This window comes from Amia ocellicauda, chromosome 2 (genome assembly GCF_036373705.1).
Source record: "Amia ocellicauda isolate fAmiCal2 chromosome 2, fAmiCal2.hap1, whole genome shotgun sequence".
NCBI lineage: Eukaryota > Metazoa > Chordata > Actinopteri > Amiiformes > Amiidae > Amia > Amia ocellicauda.
This window is the reverse complement of record NC_089851.1, coordinates 216,474-242,391: the sequence shown is the minus strand read 5'-3', so window position 1 is coordinate 242,391 and position 25,918 is coordinate 216,474. Positions and strand designations below refer to the sequence as shown.

General features: G+C 48.6%; 1 protein-coding gene across 1 annotated transcript in view; it reads right to left on the bottom strand.

Moving 5' to 3' along the window:
• Nucleotides 1-24,350, bottom strand: part of sspo (SCO-spondin) — a 124,114-nt gene extending 99,764 nt beyond the window's left edge. The window contains exons 1-20 of the mRNA XM_066688593.1: nt 24,283-24,350; nt 22,937-23,037; nt 14,569-14,662; nt 13,997-14,206; nt 12,418-12,500; nt 12,106-12,276; nt 11,563-11,786; nt 11,048-11,150; nt 10,805-10,963; nt 10,429-10,514; nt 9,563-9,688; nt 7,603-7,759; nt 6,811-7,051; nt 4,996-5,134; nt 4,390-4,516; nt 3,456-3,628; nt 2,855-3,076; nt 2,606-2,771; nt 2,202-2,445; nt 24-204 (exon numbers count right to left, since the gene is read on the bottom strand). Of these exons, the coding sequence (XP_066544690.1) occupies nt 24-204; nt 2,202-2,445; nt 2,606-2,771; nt 2,855-3,076; nt 3,456-3,628; nt 4,390-4,516; nt 4,996-5,134; nt 6,811-7,051; nt 7,603-7,759; nt 9,563-9,688; nt 10,429-10,514; nt 10,805-10,963; nt 11,048-11,150; nt 11,563-11,786; nt 12,106-12,276; nt 12,418-12,500; nt 13,997-14,206; nt 14,569-14,662; nt 22,937-23,037; nt 24,283-24,350 (3,075 nt within the window). The remainder of the gene's footprint in view (nt 1-23; nt 205-2,201; nt 2,446-2,605; nt 2,772-2,854; nt 3,077-3,455; nt 3,629-4,389; nt 4,517-4,995; nt 5,135-6,810; nt 7,052-7,602; nt 7,760-9,562; nt 9,689-10,428; nt 10,515-10,804; nt 10,964-11,047; nt 11,151-11,562; nt 11,787-12,105; nt 12,277-12,417; nt 12,501-13,996; nt 14,207-14,568; nt 14,663-22,936; nt 23,038-24,282) is intronic.
• Nucleotides 24,351-25,918: the final 1,568 nt, after the last annotated feature.

Here is a 25,918-nt window from a genome sequence, read left to right as displayed (position 1 = left end):
CCCCTGTCTCACGACGCACTGACCAGTAGCACGGTGCCCTCGGCGCAGACGCAGCCACTCAGAGTCTGTGCGCAGCGCCCAGGGGTGTCCAGGCTGTCGCAGGTGTGCAGGCAGGACCGCGGGGAGAACACCAGCGTGCCCGGGCACACCACCACATCAGGACAGGTGTTCTCCGTGCAGTTCCACACCCCACTCTGACACACACTGCTCGGATAGAGAGAGAGGGAGAGAGGGAGAGAGAGAGGGGGAGAGAGAGAGAGAGAGAGGGTTCACAGTGGGTCAGAGACATAGGGAGTCAGATCATACAGATACAAAAACGTTAATCATTGTATTAATGATGGAACCAAAACTCATAAAAGAAATACACAAGAGCGAGAAGGACACACTATCTGAGTGGGTGTGGGTCACAGGCAGGTCAGAGGTCAGACGTGCTGCTCAGGAAATGTAAAATCAATGAGGGATCTTTGGGGTGAAATACAGAAGAGTGAGAAAGACAAACGGAGAGATAAACAGCACTGTATTGTTTTTGTGTTGTTGTATTTGAGAAGTTAACAAAAGTAGATGTGACAGTTGGTGACATTGGACACACAGGTGACGTTGGGCACACAAGTGACATTGAACTTCAAGACTGGGAGCTGTGAGGCAGCAGGACCCCGCCCAGGGCTGCGTTGAGCAGGACTCTCACAGGAACACACTGTCCCCTGAGACACGTCCCGTGTGTTTGAGCGTGCTCCTGCCAAGAGATAAAGCAGCTCCACGGTCGGGGGCTTCACTGCGTTTCTGTAGCACTGTGTGGGGGGATTGTGCAGAGTCACGGTGATTAGGACCAGCTGCTGTCACTGATTAACTTCAGAATCACGGCACACAGCACACAGCACACAGAACACAGAACACACACTCTGCCTCGGAGAGAGCTGCCGTCAGAATCTGTGTCCCCACAGCAGCACACACACAACAGACACATATCTGTCTGTGACCCACATATGTGCCAACTTTGCCCCCTCGCACTGAAACCTCACTGTACACACACACACAGTACACACACTGAAACCCCACTGTACACACACTGAAACCCCACTGTACACACACACTGTACACACACTGAAACCCCACTGTACACACACACACTGTACACACACTGAAACCCCACTGTACACACACAATGAGCACCACTCCCTGATACCCTTGAGTGTTGTGCCACCCCGGTAAAGCTGCAGTATGGCACAGGGCAGCACAGACAGCTAACGCAGGACACACACAGCAAGAGACACATGCATGGCATCAGGGGCGTCCCCCTTCCTGTCTCGGGGGGCCGTGCCGGAGCTGCTCCTCCCGGCTGCCACGTGGTAAAGAAATGCAATGAAATCAACCTATCCCAGGACTCAGCACACCGGCTATAGGGCGATTTCATCAGAGCTCTCATACCACCTGCCCCCGCCGGCCAGCCTGACACGCACAGCTGGACACACACACTGTACATACTGGACACACACACACAAACTGGACACACACTGGACATACTGGACACACACACACTGGACATACTGGACACACCCACACACTGTACACCCACACTGGACACACACATTAGACATACTGGACACACATACACTGGACATGCTGGACACATACACACTGGACACACACTGGTCACACACTGGTCACACACACACTGGACACACAGTGGACATAGTGCATACACTGCACATGCACACACTGGACACACACACAGTGGCCACACACACAATGGACGCACACACAGTGGACACACACACACACTGGACATACTGGACACACACTGCACACACACTGCACACACACTGGACACACACTGGACACACACTGGACACACAGTGCCTGCTGTAAACAACCCTCTCCATGCAGCCTCATTGGCTGAGGGACACAGAAGGGGTCATTAAAACAACATGTGTTCCTGTGACAGACTGGACTTGGCAGTAGGCGCCGCACAGGGGCTGGACATCAGGGTTTATATCCTCACTGTTCGCTGGTGTTTTCTTCAAGAACTGACTGGAAGCTGCCATTACAAACTGCATGATCTCTGTTCACAGTGGAACTGGTTTATAGTCTGGTCAGAAGAGCAGATCAATCTCTTTATTTGAATCAAATATTGCATGACAAGGAGTTCCCTCTATACATGACTTCCACATTGTTCAACACTGTCTGTCTGACAGGCGACTCACCAGGTGTTGCAGTTGTTCTGGACAGTGCTGCCCGGCTGGTACAGCCCATCTCCCTGCACACAGGGGCACAGGCTGACAGGCACACACTGCCCCTCCTCGCCTAGCGCCAGCCCTGGGGGGCAGTTACAGCCAGGCACACACACCTGCCCCACGCGGCAGCCCCCTGCCACCCGCAGCTCAGCACACGAGCCCTGGCACGGCCGCCCGCACTCCTGGTACACCTGGCCTCCGCTGCACGGCGCCGCTGGGGGGAGACAGCAGGGGAAGATGCTGAGCACGGGGAGACAGCAGGGGGAGGGACAGCAGCGGGGAGACAGCAGGGGGAGGCGCTGAGTGTGGGGAGACAGCAGGGGGAGACACTGAGCACAGGGAGTCAGCGTCGCCCCAGGGGATCAGACACTCACGGCAGTAGCTGTGGTTCCTCCAGCTGACCGGCGCCCCCTCCTGGGCACAGTGGAGCGCGTAGGTGGCCAGGACCGCACAGTGGCACTGCCGGGGGGAGCTGCAGCCGCACACCTCGGACAGACACAGCCGGTGAAACGGCTCCCTCTCCACCAGGTCATGGCAGGGCTGCACAGTGGCACGGACAAGACAGTCAGACAGGCAGATGAACAAACAGACAGTAACACGCACACGCACGCACTCAAACACACCTGGAAGCCTGGGCTGTGTATGGCGGCGCAGGCGGTCTCGGCCAGTTGTCGTCTCTGAGTGTAGGTACCACAGGGGTCGAGTGGGGGGGCCCGTGGAGGGGGGCAGTGTGGGGTGGTGCTGTAGCGGGCGGCAAAGGCCGGGGCGCTGGGCTCCACGTCGCCCTCGGGGGTACTGAAGTCATCCTGCTGGCTCCGGGTGAAGGTGCCACACAGGCCTCGGACCTGTCGTAAGCACAAGCATACATACACACACACAACCACAACAACAACAATAACACATTATTATTATTAACAACAACAACAATAATAATAAATATTACTATTATTATTATTATTATTATTATTTTATTTTTTATTTCTTGGCAGACGCCCTTATCCAGGGCGACTTACAACATAATTATTATTTTTATCATTAGTAGTAGTATTAGTACTTTTTTGCACAACATAAGTGCAAAAAAGTACTAATACTACTACTAATGATAAAAATAATAATTATGTTGTAAGAAATAAAAATAATAATGATAATGATAAAAATAATAATTCATTAATTTCTACCACTAGGAATCACAATGGCAGTGAATTGAATGCGTGTGTGTCAGACCTTGTGTGCAAATCCGGGCTGCAGCGTGATGAGGGCCAGGGGCCCCTCCAGGCCCCACAGCAGCTGGGCCCCGAATGCCTGCAGCAGTAGGAAGGAGCTGGAGGCGCGGCTCACCCACAGGTCCCCCGTCACCACAGGCAAGGCCTCCCGCTGGCCGTTCACCAGCACGTCCCCTAAAAGCACACAAACATGCACACGCACACACATGCACACACACACACACACGCAAGCAAGCAAACATGCACATACATGCACACACATGCGCACACACACGCACACACACACAAACACACACACATTCTGTGAGTGAATGCTGACCGCACTGTTCACACACAGTCTCATTCTACTCTGTCCAAACTGAACACCCCGTCTCAGTCAGCCCCACTCTGTCCACTGTCTGCAGTCTGGACCTGCCATGTCCTGTCAACACTGTCTCTGTCCACCCTGTCCACCTGAGGGCCTGTGTGGCCCCGTGTTTATCGGGGTGTTTTCCTATTGAGATGATCTGAACATGTTAAACAGACAAACCGTCTCCCTCAGGACTGAACACTGCTGCTCCCAGCTGCCCAGTGTCACTTCAGACCTCATTCAGCAGGTCAGTAAAGGGTACATTACCAATCATTATCATTCTATATCATTATCATGTGGCGTTTATTGTCATATAGTTCTGTCCTGAAAACATGTAAACAATCTCTAACACACGGTGAGGCTGAGAGAAAGGAGCGAGTGTGAGGTTAGGGTTCAATGTGTTTTGAACGCTTTGGCAACACCAGAGCACTCCGGTCATGCCTATAAAGCTCATTGTGAGGGAGAGGAAGAGAGGGACAGGACGACAGAGGAGAAATGTCGGTGTGAGTGTCTGTCCCGAAAGGGACATTGATGACAGAGCAGGGGGAGAGACACAGAGGGAGGGAGAGAGCGGGTGGCGTTGTACCCGTGTCGGTGAGCGTGACTGAGGTGCGGTGCGCTGTCACGGTGATGTCCCTCGTACAGCTGTGCCCCCCCCCCCTCACACACTCCCCATTGCCCAGCGTCACCAGCAGCTTCCCATCCACAAAATCCTGCAGAGACACACAGATATGAGCACACATACACAAGAACACACAGACACACATACACACACACACGCATACACATACACACACACACGCATACACATGGACACACAGACACACACACACACACATGGACACACACACAGACACACAGACACACAGAGAGAGACAGACACACACACACACACGCATGCACACGGACACACACATACACAGACACACACACACGCACACACAGACAGACAGACACACACACACACACACACACACACACACACACATGTACACGGACACAGACTCAAGTTTTTCAAAGAAGAATAAAAAAAGACATGGCCAATGTGGCCAATGTGTCACACATAAGCACAAAAAACACACTGATAGCACAACACATGAGGCCACCACCATTCTTATACACTGTTTTAACCAGGCCCTCTGTCCCTGCCAGCAGTGCCCCCCGGGTCACAGCGCAGCACCGCAGCTCTCACCTCCACCAGCGTGTAGCTGCAGCCCCCCTGCAGGGAGTAGCGCTTGCCGTCCAGAGTGCTGACGTGCAGGTCAGCCAGGACACTGCACTGCGCTGGACACCGCTCCCCTGAGCACCGCCACTGACCCGCCTGGCACACACTGAGAGGGAGCAGGGACAGGGAGGGAGACAGGGAGCAGGAGAGGCAGAGAAACATGGGGAAGGAGATGAGGGACAGATGGACACAGGGAAGGGAGAGCAATCATGATCATAATGGCAGTTATCAGTGTTCTTGTGCATGTTTCTGTGTGTGTGTGTGTGTGTTACCAAATAGACATTCTGTACTTGATCTGGAAAGAGACAGAGACAGAATGGGAGACAACAGCAGCACACAGAGCTGAGAGTGAGTGAGAAAGAGCTAGTACACTGACACTTGTGTAAACGGAAGTCAAATATCAGTGTAAACAGATGAGAAATCTCACTGTATGCGGAAGTATCTCACTGTATGCATTTCAGTAGTGTATGTGTCTCAGTATGTAGTGTATGTACCACGAGGTGAATTATGTCCCTAACGGCACCTCATACATAGCGCTGGTTTGTCATGCATTTACTTTCTATACATATGTGTGGTTATGTACTGTAGCCTATGTATATGCAATTAATATAGTTGTATAAATGTGTTGTTAGGCTACAGATTAAAACCAGCTGAAGCACACGCCAAGAATCCAAGCCAGAAAGGGATACTTCTGTATTTCCTACTTTCCTGCGAACGCATGGATATCATTTTGGGTCTGTGTGTCCAGTTTGAGGTAATTTGAATTTTTCATTTCCTGAGCTTAGCACAATGGAAGCCAATGGTCGCAATTGCTAAATTTCTAAAGCCGACTAGCTGTTTGAATAGGAAATCTGTCTAAATGCCAAAATACCATAGTAGTATCCCTTTATATAACTTAAGGCTTAATAATAATAATATGTTCCTTAATCGGTTTTTAGCCCTTATTTGTAATCAATAGTAAAGAGTAATAATATAAAAGTTAACACGAAGTTAAGCATGAACCCACAGAAATGTGCCAACATATTTGTATTTAATCAAACACCACACCACCTCCGCCAACTTCCAGACTCGTGCCATAATGGCAGTGAAATGTATATATTTATGACACAAGCTTGGATTCTTGGCTTGTGCTTTAGCCAGTTTTAATCTATAGCCTAACAACACATTTCAACAACTATATATACATAGGCTACAGTACATAACCATACATATGTACTGTATAGAAAGCAAATGCATGACAAACCAGCACTTTACACAGGTTAGTTACGTACCACTTTGACTTAATGTACTGCAACTCAGGGGTTCCAGCCACAATGGGTACTTGAACCCTGTTCTCGCGCTCCACAATGCAGTGATCTTACTGCATCCCTAAAAGGCCCAGGCGAGGCCCGAGATACTACAATACAATAATGCTGCGTGGGAGTAACTTATACTTATATTTTGACGTCACCTATCTGGTCTCGATTTCAGTGTACATGGTGCAAGCAATTTCAGTGTAGAGAGCGCAAGCATTTTCAGTGTACACGGTGCATGCGTTTTCAGTGCAGCTCTCCATATTGTTGAATGCACAGTTTAACACTACCTTACACTGCATCATCTCCCCGCCTTCATATTAGGTCGCTTTCTGGTTCTACCGATTTATGCATAAGTCGAGTCATCAAAAAAATGTGACTCGAGTCATCACAACTCTGACAGACACACAGAGTGAGAGTGAGACAGAGAGCATGCACCGACACAGTGTGAGAGAGTGGGAGAAAGAGAAGAGGGCACAGTGAGCCTCACCAGGTGTTGCAGCGCTGCCGCAGGGTGTCCCCGGGGGGGTGAGCGTGGCGGCGGTGGTAGCAGGGACACTCCTCCCGTTGCACACAGCCCCCCCCCTCCAGCAGCAGCCCGGGGGGGCACTCGCACCCCCCCACACACTCCTCCCGGCACTGCCCCGCCTCGGGGGGGTGCTGCGATGCACAGCTAGGGGGGCAGGAGGACACACAGTCGGAGTACACCTGTTCCCCCGGACACACCCGCTCTGAGAGTGAGAGAGAGAGAGGAAGGAGTGAAAAAGAGGGAGAGCAACAGAGACTCAATACCAGCAAATACAGAGTCAATACTGAGAGGCAGTGAAGGGCAGAGGGAGAGAGTCAACATCAGAGCAGCCACTGAGAGAAAGTGGAAGAAAGAGCTAGAGAGGGAGGGGGGGGTACCAAATAACTGAAAAGGAAAGTACTGTTTATAAACAAATGCTTTAAGCGATCAAAACAATTAAATGTGTAAAGTTGGCAAAGTGCCAAAACAACAACAATTTAACAAAGCAGGTGAATGCATTGAAACTTAATGGAAAATGTTTCAGATAAATGAAAAGACATACAAAACATCAAAGGAACAGAAACAAAACAATGTGATGCATTTCAAGGAATAAAAGCGGTCAATGCATTAGACAAAATAAAAGACTAATAAGTAAAAAAAATGAAAAAACAAAAAATAACTGAAAATGAAAGGAGAGGGAAGGGGAGAAAGGTGAAAAGACAGACAGAAGGATGAGGGAGAGAGGGAGGGCGGGAGGCTGGCAGGAACTCGTACCACACAATCGCGGGCGGCGCCAGGCCAGTAGGACGTGCCGCTGGGCACACTCCCGGGCGTAGGCAGCCAGCGTGTCACAGGTGCCCCAGTCCCGCTCGCCCGGCGCCTGGCTGCAGTACAGGTACAGGCAGGTGTCCAGGTACGGGGCGGGGTCCACCTGCCAATCAACAGACACACACAGACACGCACAGACGACAGTCAGACAGCAACACCATAATGACTTCTGGGCTCAGGACTGTGTGGGACTGAGTGTGTGTTGAACACACACGCGTCCCATCTCCTTCAGACAGACTAGTGAGGATGGAACGGTGCAGCAGTGTCAGTGTCAGTGCACGAGCATCAGTGTCGGTGTGTCAGTGTCACTGGGTCACTGCGAGGGTGCGTCAGTGTCACTGATAGCGCTTTTCCACCGACATGGTGCCGGTGCTGGAGCCGCTGCTCGGCCTGGGATCCAGCTGATGTTTTTGGGAACCGGCCCGCTTTTCCACCGGTTTTGGAACCGAGCGCTGACGTCACTGGGGTGGGCGTTCCCAAGCGCGGAGTAAGAGAAACACAGAATAATAATCAGCACCGAGGACTGCGACTTCAAACCCTGTTATACATCCCAATCAAACTCAATATAGCGTCACACAGAATAATAATCAGCACCGAGGACTGCGACTTCAAACCCTGTTATACATCCCAATCAAACTCATTGTGAAAAGCAAAACAAAAAACACGAGATCACATGTAGACAAGCAGAAACGCAAATACAGCTTTACGAATATGCTAAGATAACTCAGCCTTTTATTTGTATTGATTTGTATTGATGCATTAAGGGATTTACACCGATTCGCTTTCAGACACTTTTACTGTATTGAATAAAATACAAATTAGAGTTAACATGCATTCGCGTACACCGTTCATTATGAGTGGAGTGGATACATCTTCATTCATTTTGTGGCGTATTTTTACTTTTATTCTTGTTTAAACACAATGGCTATAGGCTAGCCTATTGATTATGGATGCGGCTGTTTTGGGGGTGTTTGCGGCGCAGTCCTGGGCAGATCAATAACCTGTCGATGATCTCAGGTGATGTTAATGGTTTGATGGGAAATTGTGCTGATTGATGAAGTCAGGGATGATGGTCCAAATCACTGTTACATTGTCCCTGTTGCCAGACACGCAGCGATGCTCTTATGTGTTGAAAGTCGCCCTGGATAAGAGCGTCCGCTAACAAATACATAATAATAATAATAATAATAATAATAATAATAATAATAATGCATTGTCAGCACTGCTGGCGTGTGAGCACAAAGCGCATCACTAACAGCTCTCACTGTGTATTTGATCTTCTCTTACTGTACAATATGTATGGTTTGTGTAATTCGCCCTGTGCTAAGAAAATGAATTTATTCACATTATAAATCATGCGCAAACCAACCCGGGACACGTGACTCGTAGCGGCGCTTCATTACAAACAGCGCTTCTGTTCAATCTGTCTCGCATTAACTCTCATCGTCATAATCTCGCGGTAACACGGCTGTCCTGACACGGAAGTTGCGCTCAGTCGTCTCTCATCGCTGCCATTTGACAACAACTAACTAGTCATTGACCTGTGAGACACATAGTTACTGTAGTGTCTCTGACAGGCCGCTGTTCGCTGCTGGTTTCGCTCATTTTTAATAAACTCTCCTGACTGCTCGTCTCTGCCGGCATTTCAAACATGGCGGCTGAACTCCAGCCAATCACTTTGTGTGGAGACGACTTAACCCCGCCCCCCGGCCCTGACGTCACAGGTTCTTAGGTTCCAGACCAGCAGGTTTTCGGTTCTAGAAAAAGCGGCTCCGAGCGGCCGGGAGACGCGTCTTCTGCGGGGAAAAGCAAGGAACGGGTCCAGATTAGACACCGGCTCCTTGTCAGTGGAAAAGCGCTATGTGTCACTGGGTCACTGCGAGGGGCCTGTGGCGTCCAGTCTCACCCGGCTGTGGCACTGAGTGAAGGGGCTCTGGAGCAGTTGGTGGCACACTGACTCCGCCTCCTTGCGCAGCCCCGCCTCTCCTACGACATCACAGCTGTGACCAAGCTCCGCCCCATCACTGCAGCCCTGAGAGAGAGAGATACACAGAGACACTGAGAGACAGGGAGAAAGAGACACTGAGAGACAGGATACTGAGACACTGAGAGACAGGGAGACAGAGAGTGTGGACAGGGGAGAGAAAGACCCTGTTTACAAACCAAAGACTGGAGCCTTGGTGTGAGTATAACAAATCACAGTGTTAAAGCAAAACAATTGATTGGTCAAACTGATTAAGTGTGTATGACAACAGAGTGACACCTTGGCTAATGAAGCGGACATGTTCCATGACATCACTTCTGACATCACTCTTATACTAAAAATAACGTCACGTGTGTATGAGAATGAGGGAGAAGACAGGAGCAATGTGAGACATGTAGCTGTGAGGAGGACTGTGTCTGCAGTGAGGACACTGGCATTGGGTCAGAGTTTCAGCCTCATTACGGGCCAGTCAAGTTGTCAGAGAATCCCATAACACTGTATAAACAAGGGTCTCCTGCTCTCACAGGGTGGTCAGTGCTGGACAGGGGCCCTGTGCTGGGGACGGGACAGTGCTAGGGACGGGACAGTGCTGGGGACAAGCTCTGTGTCGGGGATGGGACAGTACTGGAGACAGGACAGTGCTGGGGATGAACTCTGTGCCGGGGATGGGACAGTCCTGGGAACAGGACAATGCTGTAGACGAGCTCTGTGCTGGGGAAGGGACAGTGCTGGGGACAGGACAATGCTGGGGACGGGAGACTGCTGTAGGTGGTGGGGACAGACTCTACCTCTGTCTGCAGGTCAGGGACACGCCAAGAGTTCCCAAAACTGGCAGCAAACTGAGAGACACTGCCTCCTATGGTGGTGAAGTCATCTGCAGAGAGACGGAGAGAAGGAAGAGATGAGGAGAAGGAAGAGGACACCCAGATATTCCATTCCTGGTGTTGTGCACTTGTTGTGATACTGTGATCGGTATTGCTTTAGAGATGTGTTTACTGTGACAACGGTTAGCTGCCGAGGTAAGAGTCTGCTAATAAATCAACAATAACAATCATGTAGATGGAGAGAGAGAGAGGGAGGGATGCAGGGAGATGGAGAGATGGAGAGAGAGGGGGTAAGACAGAGGGAGATAGAGAGAAAAAGGAAGCGGGAGTGTCTGCTCACCATCAGGGTTGTTGTTGTAGACTCCACAGAGCCCCCTGGTGGCCGAGTGGTGCTCTGCAGTGACGGTGAGGAACACGGTGCTGCCACCGTCCTGCTTCACCCGCACGCCCAGCCCGCTGTCCACCAGCACCACGTCCCCCAGCCAGCGCACACTCACGCCTGCTGAGTTACAGCGCAGTTACAGCGTGGCACAGTACAGCACCACACCGCAGATAAGAGGTCCTTAGACTGGTACATACTCACCGTTCTGGATGGCAGGCTGGCCCTGGGGGAGGGGCCTCCCGTTGAGAGTCAGGTTCTTCTTGTGGGCAGTGAGCAGATCCAGACCCAGCATCATCCGCAGGGCCTGAGAGAGACAGAGCTGACTGACACACTGACACAGGGCTGACTGACACACTGACACAGTAATACAGAGTTGAATGACACACTGACACAGGGCTGACTGACACAGTAATACAGAGTTGAATGACACACTGAAATTATGTCTAATTTTCCCCCTGACCAAATTAACCGCCATCCCCTGTGTGCTGCTGAGAGGACAACATTGCCAGAGCAAGGTGTGATGTAACAGTTTAGACACCAGACCTGTCATTGTCCTCCCGAAGACACTGCACCCCCAGCTCAACAACCCTGCGTTGAATACATTCTATATACTGGTCTATCGGCCTGTACACACTGCCGCACCCAGGCACCCACTGAGAGGGATCCTCCTTGGTGGCTCTGTGCTGCTGTCCCCCGAGGGCCACGGCGTGTCTTACCTTGCTGCAGTGGCCCTGTTCATCACACACAGTGGAGATGTACACCGCCCAGGTGCCGTCCACCGACGAGGCCAGGATGTAGGTGCAGCTGCCCTGGAAGTGATAGTGCCGGCGGTCAAAGGTGCAGTAGTGTGCCCCCCCCCAGGCCAGGCAGGTGGAGGAGCCCTGGGGGTCCCGCAGCCCCCCCAGCATTCCCCCGGGCCACAGAGGCAAGGAGGGGGCATCTGCAGAGTGAGATGCAGGATTGTGGGTTAGATCAATGCACCCAACATATCACTGTCATTTTCATCACACATGTAACAGTGTGAAAACTAGTTGAACTTGCAAATGTTGTTGCACAAATTGGGACAGTGGGACAGACAGGTGTGAGATAGTGGGACAGACAGGGTGCAGGACAGTGGACAGACAGGGTATGGGACAGTGGGCAGTCAGTGAGTGGGACAGTGGACAGTCAGGGTGTGGGACAGTGGACAGTCAGGGTGTGGGACAGTGGGCAGTCAGGGTGCGGGATAGTGGACAGACAGGGTGCGGGACAGTGCTGACCGGGCAGGAGGCTGTAGGAGCAGGACAGGCAGGTGAGGTCGGAGCTGTTTCTCCAGCTGTGGCCCCACAGGCTCCCACAGCACTGCTCCACTGGCATCAGGGACGCGTTGTGGACGCCCGGGAACTCCTGGCAGCTCCAGGTGGAATAGCATTGACCGCGTACCCCTGTGCCTGAGCACACAAATGCAGAACACAGTGACAGACAGTTTCTCACACACAACATGATGTACAATACAACTCATCAGACAAGGACATTGTTACTCACACACACACACACACACACACACAGCAGGCTCAGTGGGCGTGCCGTACCCTGTGCGCAGCGTGGCCCAGCCCAGCCCTCACAGCAGCCCCACAGCGTACGGTTCAGCAGCTGTGACTCCATCTGCGCTGGTCTGCAACACAACACACAAGACAAGATATTCAGCAGGACACGCTACAGGAGCACAACATGAAGCAGATCCCCGAGAGGCAGGTCCCAGAGTCACGGGACCCTCTGTCTCCCCTGTGGGAGTAGCTCACAGCACCCCCCGTAGGCCGTGTGTTTGTGTGACGGATGACCCCAGACAATCCACTTGTTTTTCAGCAGAATCCTATCTAATCTGCATTCGTTATTTAGTTCAAATGTGGATTGAAATTGTTTTCCTGATTAAAAATTAAATGAAGCTGTGATTGCTATCTTCATAATACAGATCATCAGTCTGATACAGCGCTCAGAAGTGAATCTGATCAAGCAGAAAAAGAGGTTGTATGTGGCTCTATATCATTACATTATTGTCACTTAGCAGACACCCTTATCCAGGGCAACTTACATTTATACCCATTTATACAGCTGGGTATTTTACTGGAGCAAGTGAGGTACCTTGCTTAAGGGTACAACTGCATTGCCCCACCCAGGATTTGAACACACAACCTTCCAGTTACAAGTCTAGAGCCCTAACCACCACTAAATCACCAGCAATGAGATACCAACTGAACCTTAGTATTGAAATAATACATAATTGAATGAATACATCATTGATTGAATACATTATTGAATTAATAAATAGAGTGAATACATCATTGAATTGCCACAAACAACGGTTACAAACATTTGACTGGTTACTGTTTGCAGCTCTGTGTTATTACTGCCAGGGATAATTGGCGGCCCTCCTGAATTATGACCGAGATCATATGGCAAAACCCAACACCACGTCTCATAAGAGAGTGGGGCTGAACACAATGCAAGATGAAGAGGTTGTCGAACTTGTGGATGGGCCTGGGGGGTGAAACACGGATGGCTTTTTACACATTATTAACAACTTTAATAATTAAAGCTCTATCTTTTCTCATACAGATTACAGTACATGTCAGCAGTATTAACCTTCACTCAATGTAACGTCATAAGAATATCCCATCTTCTTTAAGGGTTGAATGTATCAGATTGATTTATGGTTGTGGACATGATATTGTCCTTGGGATTGCTTACTATTATTGTATATTGCTGATGATAGTTTAGAGAGGAGATTGAAAGGAAGAGACATTAGAAAAGTGACAGAGATGAGGGAGATTAGATAGGATTGCAGAGGAAGACTATAGCTGAAAGAGGAAGCAAACTTCAGTAAGATGTGCACTTTATAAATATGAAAGTAATAAATAATTAACTGTGGGATTACTTTTCCAAAACAAATGCCCCAAAATTAGACCTTGATCAAAAATCCTGTAAAAATCCAACTTTGTCCCCCAGCCAATCTCTCCACATCCCCTTCCCCTTCCCTGTGTCCCCACTGATGAGCAGGCAGACACAGACAGCTGTACTAACAGTAACCCTGGTGTCAAAGCTCAGCATTGTGTCTGTGTATCTGTGTATCTGTGTGTCACACGCGCTGTCACGGGCCACTGAGGAACTCACTTGTACAGGAAGCAGGACGCAGTGGGGCCGCTGTGCTGGTAGAACTGCGCGATGCCGTCGTCCCCCCCGTGTGCACGGCGCATCCTGTCCACGTCCAGCCGCCAGCCCTGCAGGTTATACTGGTACACAGTGGAGCAGTTCACCTCACGCTGCAGACGCGGGGAGATTATCCTCTCCTCCCACTCCTGCACAGTGTGCTCACACCAGTGCCTGAGAGAGAGAGAGAGGGAGAGAGGGAGAGTGGGGTACAGAGAGCATGAGGAAGGGAGGAGAAGAGAGTATGAGGGGGAGAGAGGGGGAGAGAGGGAAGTGGAGAGAGCGAGAGAGGGTTTTATATCTTATTGTATTTATTCTGTTCTATTTCCCATGTCTGTAAATGCTTTGGCTACACTTTTGTAAACTTGTCATGCCAATAAAGATTGTTTTGAATTTGAATTGAGGAGGGGGTAACGGAGAGAGAGACCAGGGGTGCCCCTCTTCCCCAGACTCCCCATGGAAAACATCCGAGACCATGGCCTAGCACCCCATCCTGCGTTGCTAGCCCTCCCCTCCCTCTCTCTCCCCGCGCTCACCCCGACCCGCAGGCAAGTCTGAGCCCCAGCAGAGTCAGCAGTAGGGTCTTCATGGTGCCCCTGCCTCCTGCCACACTGCTCTGGTACTCTAAACCTGAGAGAGACAGAGAGAAAGAGACTGGTGAGAGTCATCTGTGGTTTAGTTAATCTCTGTTCAAACATAGCTCTGCTATACTGCACTATACACTGTTACACTGAACACACTGCTAAACTGCGCTATACACTGTTACACTGGACACACTGCTACACTGCACTGTATATACACTATTACACTGGATACACTGCTACACTGCACTATACACTGTTACATTGTACTATACACTGTTACAGTGGACAAATTGCTACACTGCACTATACACTGTTACACTGCACTATACACTATTACACTGAACACACTGCTAAACTGCACTATTCACTGTTACCCTGTACACACTGCACTATACACTGTTACACTGGACACACTGCTACACTGCATTATACACTGTTACACTGAACACACTGCTAAACTGCACTATCCACTGTTACACTGGACACACTGCACTATACACTGTTACACTGGACACACTGCTCCTCTGCACTATACACTATTACACTGAACACACTGCTACACTGCACTATTCACTGTTACCCTGTACACACTGCACTATACACTGTTACACTGGACACACTGCTACACTGCATTATACACTGTTACACTGAACACACTGCTAAACTGCACTATCCACTGTTACACTGGACACACTGCACTATACACTGTTACACTGGACACACTGCTCCTCTGCACTATACACTATTACACTGAACACACTGCTACACTGCATTATACACTGTTACACTGGACACACTGCTACACTGCACTATACACTGTTACACTGGACTCACTGCTACACTGCACTATACACTATTACACTGGACACAGTGCTACACTGCACTATACACTGTTACACTGGACACACTGCTAAACTGCAATGTACACTGTTACACTGAACACACTGCTACACTGCACTGTACACTGTTACACTGGACACATTGCTACACTGCACTATACACTGTTACACTGAACACACTGCACTATACACTATTATACTTGACACACTGTTACACTGAACACACTGCTACACTGCACTATACACTGTTACACTGAACACACTGCTACACTGCACTATACAATGTTACACTGGACACACTGCTACACTCCACTATACACTGTTACACTGGACACACTGCTACACTGCGCTATACACTGTTACACTGAACACACTGCTACACTGCACTATACACTGTTACACTGGACACACTGCTACACTGCACTGTATATACACTATTACACTGGATACACTGCTAAACTGCGCTATACACTGTTACACTGGACACACTGCTACACTGCACTATATATACACTATTACACTGGATACACTGCTACACTGCACTGTATATACACTATTACACTGTACTATACACTGTTACAGTGGACAAATTGCTACACTGCACTATACACTGTTACACTGGACACACTGCTACACTGCACTGTATATACACTATTACACTGGATACACTGCTAAACTGCGCTATACACTGTTACACTGGACACACTGCTACACTGCACTATATATACACTATTACACTGGATACACTGCTACACTGCACTGTATATACACTATTACACTGTACTATACACTGTTACAGTGGACAAATTGCTACACTGCACTATACACTGTTACACTGCACTATACACTATTACACTGAACACACTGCTAAACTGCACTATTCACTGTTACCCTGTACACACTGCACTATACACTGTTACACTGGACACACTGCTACACTGCATTATACACTGTTACACTGAACACACTGCTAAACTGCGCTATACACTGTTACACTGGACACACTGCACTATACACTGTTACACTGGACACACTGCTACACTGCATTATACACTGTTACACTGGACACACTGCTACACTGCACTATACACTGTTACACTGGACACACTGCTACACTGCACTATACACTATTACACTGGACACAGTGCTACACTGCACTATACACTGTTACACTGGACACACTGCTAAACTGCAATGTACACAGTTACACTGGACACACTGCTACACTGCACTATACACTGTTACACTGCACTATACACTATTACACTGAACACACTGCTAAACTGCACTATTCACTGTTACCCTGTACACACTGCACTATACACTGTTACACTGGACACACTGCTACACTGCATTATACACTGTTACACTGAACACACTGCTAAACTGCACTATCCACTGTTACACTGGACACACTGCACTATACACTGTTACACTGGACACACTGCTCCTCTGCACTATACACTATTACACTGAACACACTGCTACACTGCACTATTCACTGTTACACTGGACACACTGCACTATCCACTGTTACACTGGACACACTGCACTATACACTGTTACACTGGACACACTGCTCCTCTGCGCTATACACTATTACACTGAACACACTGCTACACTGCATTATACACTGTTACACTGGACACACTGCTACACTGCACTATACACTGTTACACTGGACTCACTGCTACACTGCACTATACACTATTACACTAGACACAGTGCTACACTGCACTATACACTGTTACACTGGACACACTGCTAAACTGCAATGTACACTGTTACACTGAACACACTGCTACACTGCACTGTACACTGTTACACTGGACACATTGCTACACTGCACTATACACTGTTACACTGAACACACTGCACTATACACTATTATACTTGACACACTGTTACACTGAACACACTGCTACACTGCACTATACACTGTTACACTGAACACACTGCTACACTGCACTATACAATGTTACACTGGACACACTGCTACACTCCACTATACACTGTTACACTGGACACACTGCTACACTGCGCTATACACTGTTACACTGAACACACTGCTACACTGCACTATACACTGTTACACTGGACACACTGCTACACTGCACTGTATATACACTATTACACTGGATACACTGCTAAACTGCGCTATACACTGTTACACTGGACACACTGCTACACTGCACTGTATATACACTATTACACTGTACTATACACTGTTACAGTGGACAAATTGCTACACTGCACTATACACTGTTACACTGCACTATACACTATTACACTGAACACACTGCTAAACTGCACTATTCACTGTTACCCTGTACACACTGCACTATACACTGTTACACTGGACACACTGCTACACTGCATTATACACTGTTACACTGAACACACTGCTAAACTGCACTATCCACTGTTACACTGGACACACTGCACTATACACTGTTACACTGGACACACTGCTCCTCTGCACTATACACTATTACACTGAACACACTGCTACACTGCACTATTCACTGTTACCCTGTACACACTGCACTATACACTGTTACACTGGACACACAGTGCTACACTGCATTATACACTGTTACACTGAACACACTGCTAAACTGCACTATCCACTGTTACACTGGACACACTGCACTATACACTGTTACACTGGACACACTGCTCCTCTGCACTATACACTATTACACTGAACACACTGCTACACTGCACTATTCACTGTTACCCTGTACACACTGCACTATACACTGTTACACTGGACACACTGCTACACTGCATTATACACTGTTACACTGAACACAGTGCTACACTGCACTATCCACTGTTACACTGGACACACTGCACTATACACTGTTACACTGGACACACTGCTCCTCTGCACTATACACGATTACACTGAACACACTGCTACACTGCATTATACACTGTTACACTGGACACACTGCTACACTGCACGATACACTGTTACACTGGACTCACTGCTACACTGCACTATACACTATTACACTGGACACAGTGCTACACTGCACTATACACTGTTACACTGGACACACTGCTAAACTGCAATGTACACTGTTACACTGAACACACTGCTACACTGCACTGTACACTGTTACACTGGACACATTGCTACACTGCACTATACACTGTTACACTGAACACACTGCACTATACACTATTATACTTGACACACTGTTACACTGAACACACTGCTACACTGCACTATACACTGTTACACTGAACACACTGCTACACTGCACTATACAATGTTACACTGGACACACTGCTACACTCCACTATACACTGTTACACTGGACACACTGCTACACTGCGCTATACACTGTTACACTGAACACACTGCTACACTGCACTATACACTGTTACACTGGACACACTGCTACACTGCACTGTATATACACTATTACACTGGATACACTGCTAAACTGCGCTATACACTGTTACACTGGACACACTGCTACACTGCACTATATATACACTATTACACTGGATACACTGCTACACTGCACTGTATATACACTATTACACTGTACTATACACTGTTACAGTGGACAAATTGCTACACTGCACTATACACTGTTACACTGCACTATACACTATTACACTGAACACACTGCTAAACTGCACTATTCACTGTTACCCTGTACACACTGCACTATACACTGTTACACTGGACACACTGCTACACTGCATTATACACTGTTACACTGAACACACTGCTAAACTGCACTATCCACTGTTACACTGGACACACTGCACTATACACTGTTACACTGGACACACTGCTCCTCTGCACTATACACTATTACACTGAACACACTGCTACACTGCACTATTCACTGTTACCCTGTACACACTGCACTATACACTGTTACACTGAACACACTGCTACACTGCATTATACACTGTTACACTGAACACACTGCTAAACTGCACTATCCACTGTTACACTGGACACACTGCACTATACACTGTTACACTGGACACACTGCTCCTCTGCACTATACACTATTACACTGAACACACTGCTACACTGCATTATACACTGTTACACTGGACACACTGCTACACTGCACTATACACTGTTACACTGGACTCACTGCTACACTGCACTATACACTATTACACTGGACACAGTGCTACACTGCACTATACACTGTTACACTGGACACACTGCTAAACTGCAATGTACACTGTTACACTGAACACACTGCTACACTGCACTGTACACTGTTACACTGGACACATTGCTACACTGCACTATACACTGTTACACTGAACACACTGCACTATACACTATTATACTTGACACACTGTTACACTGAACACACTGCTACACTGCACTATACACTGTTACACTGAACACACTGCTACACTGCACTATACAATGTTACACTGGACACACTGCTACACTGCGCTATACACTGTTACACTGAACACACTGCTACACTGCACTATACACTGTTACACTGGACACACTGCTACACTGCACTGTATATACACTATTACACTGGATACACTGCTAAACTGCGCTATACACTGTTACACTGGACACACTGCTACACTGCACTATATATACACTATTACACTGGATACACTGCTACACTGCACTGTATATACACTATTACACTGTACTATACACTGTTACAGTGGACAAATTGCTACACTGCACTATACACTGTTACACTGCACTATACACTATTACACTGAACACACTGCTCAACTGCACTATTCACTGTTACCCTGTACACACTGCACTATACACTGTTACACTGGACACACTGCTACACTGCATTATACACTGTTACACTGGACACACTGCTACACTGCACTATACACTGTTACACTGGACACACTGCTACACTGCACTATACACTATTACACTGGACACAGTGCTACACTGCACTATACACTGTTACACTGGACACACTGCTAAACTGCAATGTACACTGTTACACTGAACACACTGCTACACTGCACTGTACACTGTTACACTGGACACACTGCTACACTGCACTATACACTGTTACACTGAACACACTGCACTATACACTATTATACTTGACACACTGCTACACTGAACACACTGCTACACTGCACTATACACTGTTACACTGAACACACTGCTACACTGCACTATACAATGTTACACTGGACACACTGCTACACTCCACTATACACTGTTACACTGGACACACTGCTACACTGCGCTATACACTGTTACACTGGACACACTGCTACACTGCACTATACACTATTACACTGGACACAGTGCTACACTGCACTATACACTGTTACACTGAACACACTGCTACACTGCACTATACAATGTTACACTGGACACACTACTACACTCCACTATACACTGTTACACTGGACACACTGCTACACTGCGCTATACACTGTTACACTGAACACACTGCATTATACACTGGACACAGTGCTACACTGCACTATGCACTGTTACTCTGAACACACTGCTACACAGCACTATACAATGTTACATTGCACTATACACAGTTACACTGAACACACTGCTAAACTGCAATATACACTGTTACACTGAACACACTGCTACACTGCACTGTACACTGCTACACTGTACTATACATTGTTACACTGGACACTGTGCTACACTGCACTATACACTGTTACACTGGACACACTGCTAAACTGCAATGTACACCGTTACACTGAACACACTGCTACACTGCACTATACACTGTTACACTGCAATATACAATATTACACTGCACCATACACTATTACACTTGACACACTGCTACACTGCACTATACACTGTTACACTGAACACACTGCACTATACACTGTTACATTGGACACACTGCTACACTGCACTATACTCTATTATACTTGACACACTGCTACACTGCACTATACATTGTTACACTGAACACACTGCTACACTGCATTATACACTGTTACACTGAACACACTGCACTATACACTGTTACACTGGACACACTGCTACACTGCACTATACACCATTATACTTGACACACTGCTACACTGCACTATACACTGCTACACTGCACTATACACTGTTACACTGAACACACTGCACTATAGACTGTTACACTGAACACACTGCTACACTGCACTATACACTGTTACACTGCACACACTGCTAAACTGCACTATACACTGTTACACTGCACTATACACTGCTACACTGCACTATACACTGTTACACTGAACAGACTGCTACACTGCACTATACTCTATTATACTTGACACACTGCTACACTGCACAATAGATTGTTACACTGGACACACTGCTACACTGCACTATACACTGTTACACTGAACACACCGCTACACTGCATTATACACTGTTACACTGCACACACTGCTAAACTGCACTATATACTGTTACACTGCACTATACACTGCTACACTGCACTATACACTGTTACACTGAACACACTGCTACACTGCACTATACACTGTTACACTGAACACACTGCACTATACACTGCTACACTGAACACACTGCTACACTGCATTATACACTGTTACACTGAACACACTGCTACACTGCACTATACACTGTTACACTGGACACATTGTTACAATGCACTATACACTGTTACAGTGTACATTGTTACACTGCGCTGCACAGAGAGGGGTCAGTGGGTCAGTGAGAGAGGGGGGGGTCTCACAGGCGGGTGCAGTCCTGGTCCTGCCCAGTACAGCCCTTCCTCACAGACGCTGCCAGGGGTCTAAGGGGCCCTGAGCACTGAGGACAGTAAGTGGATTATTCACCTTTCTGCACAGTTAAGGTAAGGATAAATAGCCCACATCGCTGTACAAACACACATCACTGCCTCCTGCTGTTCCCAGCAGAGCCCTGCTGAGCCCAAGGCTGGTCTTCATCCAGCCTGCTGTGCGCATTCATGGGCATTTATGTTTTATAGAAACAAATAAACTTTATTATGAGTTTGTCTCAGCAGCTGGAGTTAATGTGGTGTTAGAAAGGGCAGAGAACACTTTGAGCACCGGAGTCGGACACTGGGGCGCTGAATCTGACGCAACACAGACCTGCGCTCGGCTACGCTCCACCATGGATCTGCAGCAGAACCGCAGGGATGCCACAAAAGACTCTCTCTTTTGAAACATCACCGCCACATATATTGACCCCTCTAGTCATGGTGGCCGGGGCTATTCCTCTCCTCAAAGTGTCTGCCTCTAACGGCCAAGAACAGCCATCCTGAGCCAAGAGAAACCTCAGCAATCTCCAGACCTCCTGACTCAGAGCTCCAGAGCACCCCACCTCAGACAGCACGGTACATTTGCCCCAAAACCTATACACCTGCACACACAAGCACACACTCATACACACACACTCACACACACGTACACACACACACATGCTGGCCACAGAGTTCATGCACAGCCACCGTGACATTGCCAGTACAGGCCATTACCTGTGTGTCCAGTGAAGTCTCGCTGTTCTCGCTGCTCTCCGTCTCTGTGAGTGAAGCGGTCCCTCTGTGAGGCTTCTTGGTTGTGCGGCACGGTGTGCCGGCTGAGTTATAAGGGGCTGGAGGCGCAGGGGACTGTGTGCCATCTGAGGCCGTGGCCATTGGAGGAGGTGGTCTGGGGGACAGCTGCTGCGGCTCCCATTAGCCCGTGCGCAAGTGGGACAGCGCTGATGACTGTGTCAACGGCCGCCACGCATCGGCACGGCGCCGGGAGGAGCTGTTTGTGTTGCTTAATCCCACCAGGACAGGCTTAGGCTGATGGATCACAGGGGCGTTTATTTAATAAACCGCACTGGGATCCCCCGCCGGGCAGCCAGAGGAGAGCATTCAGCCGCATTAACATCTCCATAGCGCCCCCCGGGCCGCAGTCAAACACAGCTGCCACCAGCCTGGCCCAGCCTGCCCCGCCACCGCCCCCCGCCACCGCACTGGCTCTGGGATGCTGGATCCTGTTTTATTCAGGGATTTAATGTGTTGCTGCTATGAGAGAATACAGCCCCACACACCTGGGAAATCACCAAACTCTCCTGCCCCTCACCGCCATGGCTGACATGTCACTGCTCTCGCTGGCCTCTATTGGTGTGAAGCCCCTCCCACCCCAAGTCCACTCTGACAGGAGGAATGACAAGGTATCGGAGTAACTTTTTAATGTTAAATAATGACAATATGTTAATTAAATAACACCTTTCTTCTGTTCTCCTGGAAGTGCTGTATTCAGCCCGGATCATATTCAGGGAGAAAACTAAATCTCCCTGCTGTTCAGAAGAGGCGTCACTGGAGCAGAACACAGGTCTGAGATGGAGGTAGATGAGGTGCTGATGAGGCCCAGAGAGCCGGGCAGCTGGTCTGAATGGCAGGGGGACCAGGGGTACAGCTGCCTTAGACAGAGCAGAGGGGTTCGTCCTCCTGCAGTGAACACGGGTTCATGGCAGCCAGTGTAAGCAAGAAACAGAAGGATACATCTCTTACATGTGTGAGGCCGATCACGGCCAAGGACCCCCCGACACACGCCCGTGCCACTGGGACGCTGTGTGAATTACACACACAGAAGACCAAGGCTGGGCTGCTGTGTGTTCCAGCCTTCGTGGGCCAGTTGGTAGAGATTGTTTCATGAACTTGTGAGCAAGGCTGAGCTACTCTTGGACCTACTGTGACGTACCTGCATTGTGGCCCTCAGTGTGTGAGTACAGTGCTTTTTGTCCTTATAGCAAAATTAATATTTAACTGAGTTTTAACCTGAAGTCCAGGAGAAGAACAAACCCCAATCCCACACTTGAGCTCCAACTCACCAGAACCCGTTACCAGCAGTGTTCAGCACCCTGCGTCTCTTCTCCACCCCCAACGCCACCCCCTGCATCAGTCCATCGCCTGGGAGCGTTCCAGCAGCTCCCCCCACAGCGGGGTCATCACTCCCTCAGTTGCACAAGTCAAGGCCAAACCACTCCTGTTTACCTTCACCCATTTACGTTTTCATTGGGCATTGTCCAAGTTTCTGACACTGCTGCTGCAACAGTTTGGAGGATCCTGAGAATCACGCACTTTACAACAGTCAATAACCATCTCCCTGCTCTGTCACACACTGCATGAGAGTGACCCAAACCCTCAAAACCTGCTGGAGAGTGACCCAGACCCTCTCACACAGTGCAGGAGAGTGACCCAGACCCTCACACACTGCAGGAGAGTGACCCAGACCCTCTCACACAGTGCGGTGTGAGACCAGGGCCCGATGTGTGCTGGCAAACTGGGGCAGAACCTTTGGCCTAAGTCTGTTCGACCTGTGGCGTCCTGGTCTTGACCGGTCATTGTGGCCAGGCAGTGACTCCTCCCCAGCAGACTGTCCCAATCCACTCCCGAGCTTCACTGCATGGAAAACCCACGTCTTTTACATGAGTTTATATATTTATATTATATTATAAATATGAAAACATAACAGATATATTTTGCTTGGCTTTTCCTCAGGGGGTAAAGTAGGTCACTTGTGCCCAGAGTTCCTGCTGAGTCACCACATCTGCAATGGACGATTACAGGTGCTGTTTGAACGTAGACATGGTTGTGTGTTTTGATAACGCAGTGAGACACAGTGAGACACACACTCACACTGTCCAATACACAGCATTCGTACCAGCAGACTCCAGGGAAGAGTTAAAAGCACAGGCAGGAGCCGAGAGCTGACCTCAGTGGAGCTCAAACTGCAGCTTGTTAAAGAAAACCTAATTTCTAATTGAACCACAGAGCAGATGAAGAGCAGGAGTGCACCTCAAAGCATCGGCCTGAGCACAGAGCTGTTCTCACTTGAGTGAACGGGCTGCCCATGAAGCGGCTTGGGCCGGAGCTCTGGAGAGAGGCCAGCAGAGCTGCAGGAGCAGAGGCTTGACCTGCAACAGGAGAGGAAACATGGCAGCAACCTTGACTGATTGCACAGAAGCAGTACACTTACACAACAACTGGAAATTAGGGACATTTGCTCCACCGGACAATAACCTTTTATGGACATTTAGCAGGTTCTCAAAGTGATACTGGAGATAAAGGAGGTGAGGGACCCCAGGCTGTGAGGCCTGCAGGCGGAGCAGGGGCCGTGTGGGACCCCAGCCTCACCACGCTCTCCTTGAAATGTGAGGAAGAGAACATGATGAAGATGCACCCAAGCTTTTTCCTTCCTATTGGTTACTCTCTCTTATTCATGTACTAATGTATACAGGTTCTCTCTTCTTCTATCCACCTATTCTCAATAATAAATTTAATGGCAGATACGATATCAACACTGACTCTTGCCCTGTGCAAATATTTACCCCATAATTAGCCCTAGAGCACAGAAGCAGAGTGTCTTTTTAATACATGACTGTTGTTGTTGAGTCTAGCTTTGCATGTGCACATCCTTATATGGAGCCGTTGTTCTCGCAACGCTTTCTATACATGATTGTCGAA